Source organism: Apteryx rowi, unplaced genomic scaffold, assembly GCF_003343035.1.
Source record: "Apteryx rowi isolate R43461 unplaced genomic scaffold, aptRow1 scaffold_7, whole genome shotgun sequence".
Taxonomy (NCBI): Eukaryota; Metazoa; Chordata; class Aves; order Apterygiformes; family Apterygidae; genus Apteryx; species Apteryx rowi.
The window spans coordinates 890,193-899,220 of record NW_020450982.1 but is presented as its reverse complement, the minus strand read 5'-3'; the positions used below and the strand labels follow the sequence as shown (position 1 = coordinate 899,220).

Below are 9,028 nucleotides of genomic sequence, written 5' to 3'. Positions count from 1 at the left end.
TGGTTTTTGAATGTGCATATGACAAGTCAAAGCTTCTCCATACACTCGACATCTGTTTGAGAGCCTTGACTGCTGACTTAAGAGTTTTGTATGGCGACACTTTGCTTGAAAGACTTTTCTTTCCCCATAGGGAACCTTTGTGGCCAATGAAGTAGCTGACTGATAACTTCAGACAACGGGATCCTAAGACAGTTGCTTTAGAAGCAATAGTTGCAATGTTTCCTATCTATCTCAGACATTTTCACTGTACTGTGCATAATCAAGAATTAAACAATAATCTCAATTCAAAACARATTGCTGGTCTAAACTATAATTTCCTAGCTGACATTTTGTTGACATTCAACCAACACAACAAAGTTCAGTTGTTCTGTATCCAACTTAAGACTTTTTTAAAGAAAAATGTGTTTAGGACCTAGGATACTTACTGTGAGTAAAGTTGTTATAGTTTACTGGCAGCCATTAATCCGTGTATAGAAAAGTCTGGGGTTCCCCACAGTACCAACAAAAAGCTGCAACGTAATTTGAAAATGGTGATTTTATCTATGTCATGAATCCATGATTGCTTTATAGTCTGTTTCTTTTAACGCTTCTATGATCCATTCTAAGAATCATTTATGAACTCAAGGAAACAATTTATCATCTTTCTTTATAATTGAGTCCCATGGCTGAGATGTGTACAGCGTCATGGGTGAATTAGAATGCCTGCAGCACTTTTTTTTTCCTCCCTTGAGTTTTTGCTGCTTATTCTTGTATCCCAGCAGAGCTCCTCAATGGTAAAACTGTGCGAAGGAAGAAAATTCCCCCAGCCACTTTGCCTATAGCCTTCTTCTGACCTAGAGTGGTTTTTTTTTCTCCTGCTATCTCAGCAAGTTTCCTGAAGATAAGCTTTCCCTTTGCACTTCAGCTGCCAGCTACTGCAGCATGTTACCTGAAGGAGATGGACTGCCATATTTAYGTAACATCAAAGAAAATGTCCAGAGTGATCCTGATGCCCAGCGAATCACTGCTGAGATACTGGATAGCACAGATTCATATACATCACACTATGGAAGACCTAAATCTGTCACAAGCCATACTAAATGAATAGCTGCAAGTACAAACACATATGTGGCTGTTGTAATCCTTCATAAACTGTTATGGGAATATCTTGTACTGTGTTGCTTACAGGACCTCTTCTTAAGAAGGCCATGCCTGTAAGTTTACTGTTGCTGACACAGAGGAAGGCACAGATAGTGCATCCTTCAGGAACTTAAAATGTCAACTCCTGTTTTTTGAGGAAGTTGCATCCAGATGTTTAGACTCCAGATACGTCTCTGCACTGTTAGGTACAAAGTTTATAAACAGAATTCTAAATTCTCTCATTTGCAGCAAACACCAGACAGCTGTTTGTAATCCARCATTTGTCAGTACTGGCTGCCTGGAAACAATCCATCAGGAGTTACATTGTTCTGGCAAGCATAAATCTGCTGCCCCTGAAAATAGCAACCCTGCTTCTCACCCTGCCCCACGCACACATTCCTGTGCGGCCACCTAGCGAACCACATAAGGAGAACTAAGTGACAGGCATGAGGACTAGGACAGAAGCTAAATGAACCAGGTCTACCTGTAGATTGAAGGCCCTTCTGAGCAGTTCATCCTGGAGTTAATGAACCAAGACCATTTGTTCATTTTGTGCTGGCCCTTATTTCCTTATTGTCAATTTGTTCTGGATTCAGAACAAGGAAAGAAAAGATTTGTATCCTCTTTAAAAAGATCAGCTTTATAAAGTTAAATTTTTTTATTGGGGAATTCTTCCAACAACAAAAGATCCAGTGGAGTATTCACAAATGCAGTCCGTGGCAAAGAGTTAAGTTTATATGCAGTCATAAAAATAATCCCAAGAAATTAGTGGCTCCTCTTCACTCTCAAGTTACCTTTAAAAAAATTAAGGGGACACCAGGAAGCATTATTTGCCAATAAACCGAGGTGGTCTTTTCTCCCTGAAGGCAGCCATCCCTTCCTGACGGTCTCTCGTGGGAATATTCTGCATTAAAAAAGAAAAAAAGAAAAAAAAAAAAAAGGTTGTTTTCATTGACAAATCTGATATGATTTTAAGTACCGATTAATTTGGCAGTCGTGGTATTAGAGCCTTTGCAGAGATTGTTTTTCTCTCAGTAGTAAATTAAGTCTCCTCTTCCACACTTTGCAATCAGGAAAACAGACTAGTGTAAATCACAAGTAAAATGTCTAAGACTGTAGACCAGAGAACTATATAAGGAAAGCATTTTCAATAATTTAATTATGTATCACCTTAAAATACACTGAAGGGCAAAGCAATTAAATTGTTCTACGAGCTGAGAAAGGTGTGTGCTCTCAAAACTTGTCCAAAAGAATGACTGTAACAGGAACCCATTTTTTTAATCCATTAATACTAAACCATTTGTAAAGCTCATGCTGTAATTAATGTATTGTTGAAACTGTAAGAATATACAATTACTTTAGGTAGAAGGGTATTTAAGGAATGACTTTGGCCCTAGGAAAGCTGAAAAAGGCAACTATTTATCAGAAAACAGTTAATATTCTGAAACAGAAATCTGGAACTGCACCAAAGTGTGTTCTCAGAGCCTTGATTTTATCTGTTAGGCCTCCTTTATAGAGGGGAAATCACAAGATGATGCTATGAAATCCCACCCACTTCAGAAAACGTACAGTTATTCCTTTCAGGGATGCGTTTTGAAGGTAACCTACCTGGGCGTAACACATCCCCTCGATAGCCATCCCTGACGCAATGTCAACCTGGGGATGAGACGGAAGGAATGTGATTTGCGTGAAGTCCGTAACTCTCAGAGCAATAAATGTTCACTTGCAGTGACTGGTACTGACATTCACTCCTGTGTTAGAACTGCAGTGCTAACATCTGTAGAACAAAATCCTGCCATGTTAATTTTGTCTTTAAAGCCAATCTTTAAAAACCTTGAAAAGGTTTTAAATGCCTTGTTTAAACAAGGATTATAATTTGTGCATTCTAAACATTTTTACCATAGTAATTTTTAAGAGCTGCTTGTCTGCTGTCTTTATCTTAATATATTTTTTAAATTGTATTACCTCTATTCCTCTGTTTATTGCCAGTTTTCCCATTTTCACAGCAACTGGAGCCTTTATTAAAAAAAATAAAAAATAATAATAATTAAAGCCACATCAGTTTACATTAATGCTGTTGTTACATCATTACCCTACCTCCAAATGACCTTTCAGTCTACAGAAATTTGCAGTAAGTTAGTGAGTACTTTAAAACACAAATTAGGATTATTTACAGTTAATAGATGTACGCAATGTAAGGTTTCCATGCGTGGCCTGCAGGTCTACATAACCACAATTGTGGCGTAAAACTGTCCTATGGGTTATGTAGCTTGATGTCAACACTTGTTCCTGCAGAAACTGCATTCACAAAAAGGACGGGGTTAAGAGGCTTAAATGACAGAAACTAAGATTTTAATGTTTCATGGAAAGGCACTTCAGAGTTAATTCTTTTTTTTCTTCTCTTAAGGGAAGCAGGGACACCTTCTGCACATTGACCACATGAATAGTACACTGACCTGAGGAAGGATTTCTTTAGCCAAAGTTAATGCTCTCTGGTAAGCTGCATCGCCCTCATCATTCTGTGGCACTGTGTGATTTACTAAGCCCATCGAGAAGGCCTGGTGTCCATCAATCTGTCTACCCGTGAAAATGAGCTCCTTTGCAAGGCCTACTCCAACACATCTGGGCAAGCGCTGGGTTCCACCTTAAGACAATAGTCAAAACACCATTTTCCATTTCTGAGAAATGCAAAAAAGTAATAATATTTTGTTTCCTCATATAACAAAGAGGTTTGAAAAATATAGGATCATATATTTGTTCATTTACTACCAGCTGAGGATCTCAGCATTTTGCTAAGCATCTGAAAGTCTTCAGCATCCTTGTGAGTATTCTCATAAATGGGAAAAAAGTAAAGTGACTTTCCTAAATTCATAGCAAGTCAGAGACAGGGCTTGGAACAGAATCCTGGATTCATAGATCTCTTGGGTCACTACAAGATGCTGCTTCTAATTTACATTCAAAACCCAAACCCAACACCCTTCAGGTGCTCTAATGGTAAATATTTACTGTATAGCTGAGAAAGTAAGAGACTGAATATTAATGAAACAAGATTACCTGCTCCAGGAAGAAGCCCTCTCGTGGTCTCAATAAGGCCCATTTTAGCTGATGAAGCTATTAAAAAGAAAAAAAAAGTGGGGGGATTAAATTACTTTTTGATGATAGAAGAAGCTGTGCTAGTACAACTACAAACTGTCCACGCTGTAGTGGAACTACATTTCTCCAAGTAGCTGGAAAATTTGAATATTGCAGTGCTTAACCAACCTCCCTCTCAAGTCAGATGAGGGATGTGCAGTCTGACTGCTTACCCATAAGGCAGCAATTTTATCTAGAAGAATGAATCTTGGGCCCATAGTAGATGAAATGTAATGAATCAAAGAAAGGCAAGAGAAGAAGCAAGGCTTCCAGTCAAAATTGATTTAAGCAGTGAAGGCTAGATCAAGTCAGAGTGCTGACCCAATATTATACGATAATTATTTAATCTCACCAATAAATAGTTTTCTGAAGGGATTCTAATCTTGCCTAAACATAGGGTTTACTTTTTAAGCAAGGAAGCTGCTTTCCCAGTAGTAACTAAATGTCACAATTTGTGGACAGATGCCTAGTAATTTCCTGAACTGTTTAATTTCCTCTGTTAGCCAACTGGATTCTATTAGCAGTCAGCTATCACGAATGCAAGTTTTCTTTAAAAGGTAATCACCAATTACAAGGAGAATCCTACATTAAGCAACACACAAACCTGCTACTCGAAGGTCACAAGCCAACGCCAGTTCCAGTCCACCACCCAAAGCATAGCCATCTATTGCAGCAATCGTGGGTACAGGCAGTGCAGCTACAGAAAACAATAGAGATCATCAAGTTCTGTTCCAGAAGCAGTTTTCCCAAGCATTGAATTTCTCAAGCATTTCAAACTGGTCAGACTTCCTTTTCTTTTGTATGATTGCCACAAATATTCTGATTGTCTCTAAGTGGTAGAAACTGAGTCTTTTTTTGTGCTTCCCCCTTCTCTGAAAGAAAAATGAAAATACCCTTTTGTAGAGTACCGCAACACAAAGCAGGATGAATTGTCTCCTTGCACATTTATGACATGAATGTCCAGCTGTTACAATTAAACAGTCGAAGCAAAGGCACTGTCCCTATTCACTGGTACAAGGGTTAGCTCTTCAAGTGCTTTTCTAAATATTATCCAGGGCTCCTGAACTTGGCAAATACTGCTGTAATATCATAGTTGAGCAAACTGAGGCATCTGGAAATTAGTTGCTCAATAATATATTTTTAAGTATTCAGTCAGGGAGCTTCAGAAGCATGTGCTGGTTCTGTGCTGTAACCACGAGGAAACCCTCCCTGTAACGCTGTTTCTGTGGTCTGTGAGACGCAGTCATTCTCTATATATTGTAATTTTACTAGTGCTATTCTGACCGGTATTCCAGTCAGATTTGACTTCAGTATTCCTCTCCAGTGACAACAGAAAAATTCATAAATAGGCCAAGAAAATCAATTATAGAAGTACATATTCCTTTCCTAAAAGAAGGAGGCGTGGAAGGTATAAAAACCCGTAGATGCAACAGATTCATTCAGAGATCTGAGTCCATGTTCTTAGACCATATCATCAGTGCTTTTGGGGGGGCATTAAAAAAATGAGACAACCAACATTACTCATTCTGTCTAGCATTCTCTCCCAAGGATTACATGGAACTTTATATACGATGCTTTGTTATTGCAGATACTTATTATATGCATGTCTGTGTGCTGCTCTTCATCTTGGAAAGGACAGTGCTGAAGTGCATCTTGCCCCTGGAGTAGCAGCAGGACAGCTGGTATTTAATTCTGATCATATCTTTGTATGAGGCCTATGACAGAGCCGTTTGGGGAGCTTTTCCTAAATGGATACTGGGACTAGCACCCTTCCTTTCTTTCAGTAATTCTAATTGTCTCAACGTGGACAGCATGGAATGGATTTTCAAACTGGGATAATCATTTACCTATTTCATCCATGAGATTTCTCAGCCTTTTAACAAAGAGCCCGACTTCTGCGTCATCCATCTTTTCACGTTCCTTTAGGTCTGCACCTAAATGGGAGAGAAAAAGGTTAGAATCCAGGAACAGAGGAAAGACATCCGAGTTGTGTTCCTTGCTGCCAGCCCACAGGACAGACAACTTCAGAAGTTGTCTTGAAATGCCAGTTTCCTGGTTAAGTAAAGTCAGAGGAAGCTCTAGAGCATGAACATTTGGGCTGGAGCAGCGGCTAGGACGCTCCATTCTGCTCTTGGTGAATTGTTTTCACAGAGGAGCACCAATCACCTGGGCTTGAAGGTGGTTATAAACTGAGAAGAAATGGTAGCATAGAAAGGCTTAGACTTCAGCCTGCGTGGCTCATTCCATCACACGTCTTCATTATTGAATCAGAGAGGCAAACAGGCCAAAGACAGAGCAATGTGTTTACTATTTGTTACACAAAATCCAGCCCGTTTTTCTTCTCGTGTGCTTTTCTGCACAGGCTGATCAATCCCCAGCTCCGAGTCATCCATTTTTTAATAACACCTTGCAGAGCCTTTGTTACATACCAGCACAAAATACACCTTTAACTTCACTTTTGAACACCACCACACGAACCTTCTCATCGAAGCGGAGACGTTCCAGAGCACTGAACAGCTATGAAAGAGGGAATACAAACAGGAGAAGAAAAACTTTGAGCATGTAGATGTATATACCTAAATTATCAAATATATGACAAAATGTTCCCCATATGACATATGGGAAAATCATTTATGTAGAGCCAGCACGATCCTTTCATAACAGTTTCAGAATGACAGGTTTCCCATCTCTTTTCCTCCATTCAAAGACAAACTTTTGCTGCACCTTAAACTGTCCTTCCTCCTGTTCAGCCTTGAACCAGACTTTCTCTGGAATGTATTGACCTCCAGCAGACCATCTGCTAAGGCCTGACACTGAGTGTGTTTTTGTCATAATTACTCAAGTGAAGTAAGACACATTAACTTGCGTCTGAATCAGCTAACTTAAATCTAGCTCCAGTATCTCTGTTCAGTCTTCATGTGACATTACTGCATGTACACACATCCCAATCCCCTTTTCTTCAGGCCAAGATGCCTTGCCCCGATGTAGTCTACACTGACTTTTAGCAAAAGATCAAGTTTTTGTCTCAAAATTTCCCACAAATTAGTCTTGATCACAGCTATTCTCATCACATTTAGTTAATCGATCATGATTCCAAACATGTTTACAGGCCAGGGCTATACTCACTTCATTTACAAATACTTTTCCCAATGAATTTCTTGCGTGGGGTCGGTTCATTAGGATTTCAGCAATACCTTAGTGATAGGAGACAACTTCAGTTATACTTTGTTTAATTCTCTGACACAGTCATTCAGCTGGGAACAATATCTGCATATGCTGCATCTTCTCTTTTCTGAAAATGCCTACAAGGTATATTCTAAAAACAATCAGTTATTTTAAAAGTGGAGGTGGTGGATTGTGTGTAAAATCCAGTTATGCAGGATGACTAAAATTCAGCAGCACTGCAAATAATATAAATAAGCAGACCTTTAAAAAAATGAACATGGTTCAGGTATTTATATCTTAGAAGCATCTGCAATAATGACAAGAAAAAAGGAAATGATCCATATTAGGTTTCTGCTTCCAGCATTATTTAATTCAGTTCCCAAGGCACAGTCCTACTGTGCTCAGGTATATTCCTTAATGAAGGAAAACATCTTCTCGGAATTGCTGTTTGCATGAGAACAGCACAAACTAGGCACTCTCAGTTCACGCTCCAGAACCACTTTCAAAGTGCAGATCTATTTCATTTAAAGCTAAGCTCATTAGTGGAAAGGACTTCATTCAGAGTTCGTAAGTCCGAGCAGAAAAAAAGACCACAACATCTACCTATTTCTCCCTTGCACTTGTGACTTGTAAATTATTATCTGATGATTTCTACATGTTTCAGAGAGAAAAAAACATCTCAGTAGCAGTGTTTCATAGCAGAACCATTTCCAAATGTTTCTGCTGAAGAAAAGGGGAGGCATGGGCTCCGTTTCCAACTTACAAGCCATTTTATGACGATGGACATACACTGGTCACCTTCTTCTTTACTTAGAGGCATTTCTATGGTGCTGTCTGCAAGCTTCCACAAGCAAGAATTAATTAGTTCTCCAAAACTCACAGGCTTTGCTCATAGTAAAGTGAGGCACATAAGTACTACCGCAAGGAAGGGGACTCGGCCCCTGCTTGCAGTGATGCAGTTGCAAGTCCGGCTCCCGTTTTCCCGGCTGGGCTCATTTCCCAGCCCTCCAAATCCTCCCTAAGATGCTGCTGCACTTGCCCAGGGTGCTCCAACGCGCCGAGTCCTCTGCTCTGCCGGAGAGCCCTGTCTTTACTCCTCTGCCCTTGCCAACGGCCGGTCAGTGCGCAAGGGGGATGGGGAACAGCGCAAATCCACACTTGAGGGAACAGCAGCAGAAACTGAGGAAGTGTTTATAAGCTCCAGAAATAGTTACCCTTACCGTTAAGCAACTGCACTGCCAATCTGGCCCAAAAGGCAAATTGCTCAGTGCCCCTCACCCTTGCACGGGCGCAGACCTGCCTTCAGTACCCTACGTTACGGATGCCAGAAAACCCAACTCAGGCATGCAAACCAGAACTGCTTATGTTAAGATCAGTTGCGTAACTAACCCCCCCGCCCCCCCCCCCGAGCTTCCAGCTGTTTATCCGGTAACGGCGCCCTCGAGGAAAGCGCCAGGACGCAACTTAAGACGAGGAGACGGCGGGCGGCCGCCGCAGGGGAGCGGCCAAGGGGTTTCCGCGCCGGCGCTGCAGAACCGCCCCGGGGCGGCTCGAGGGGAAGCGGCTTAAATAAGCGCCCCGGCCCCGCGCGGGCCCCCCCGCGCCGCTCCGC

The 9,028-nt window shown here is 40.9% G+C and overlaps 1 protein-coding gene across 2 annotated transcripts; it reads right to left on the bottom strand.

Annotated features, from left to right (window-relative positions):
* Nucleotides 1-1,753: 1,753 nt before the first annotated feature.
* On the bottom strand, nucleotides 1,754-8,785 carry ECHDC2 (enoyl-CoA hydratase domain containing 2). 2 transcript variants are annotated; one of them, XM_026086854.1, is made up of 10 exons: nucleotides 8,180-8,783; nucleotides 7,378-7,445; nucleotides 6,681-6,768; nucleotides 6,099-6,185; nucleotides 4,856-4,948; nucleotides 4,174-4,230; nucleotides 3,576-3,763; nucleotides 3,085-3,135; nucleotides 2,728-2,775; nucleotides 1,754-2,023 (listed from the first exon to the last, which is right to left on the bottom strand). In XM_026086854.1, the coding sequence occupies exons 1-10, from the start codon at nucleotides 8,184-8,186 to the stop codon at nucleotides 1,946-1,948; spliced, it is 765 nt and encodes a 254-aa protein (XP_025942639.1). In that variant the 5' UTR covers nucleotides 8,187-8,783; the 3' UTR covers nucleotides 1,754-1,945. The 2 variants fall into 2 exon arrangements, with proteins under 2 accessions (XP_025942639.1, XP_025942640.1); XM_026086855.1 differs by lacking the exon at nucleotides 1,754-2,023 and adding an exon at nucleotides 2,863-2,896 and having other exon boundaries at nucleotides 8,180-8,785.
* Nucleotides 8,786-9,028: the final 243 nt, after the last annotated feature.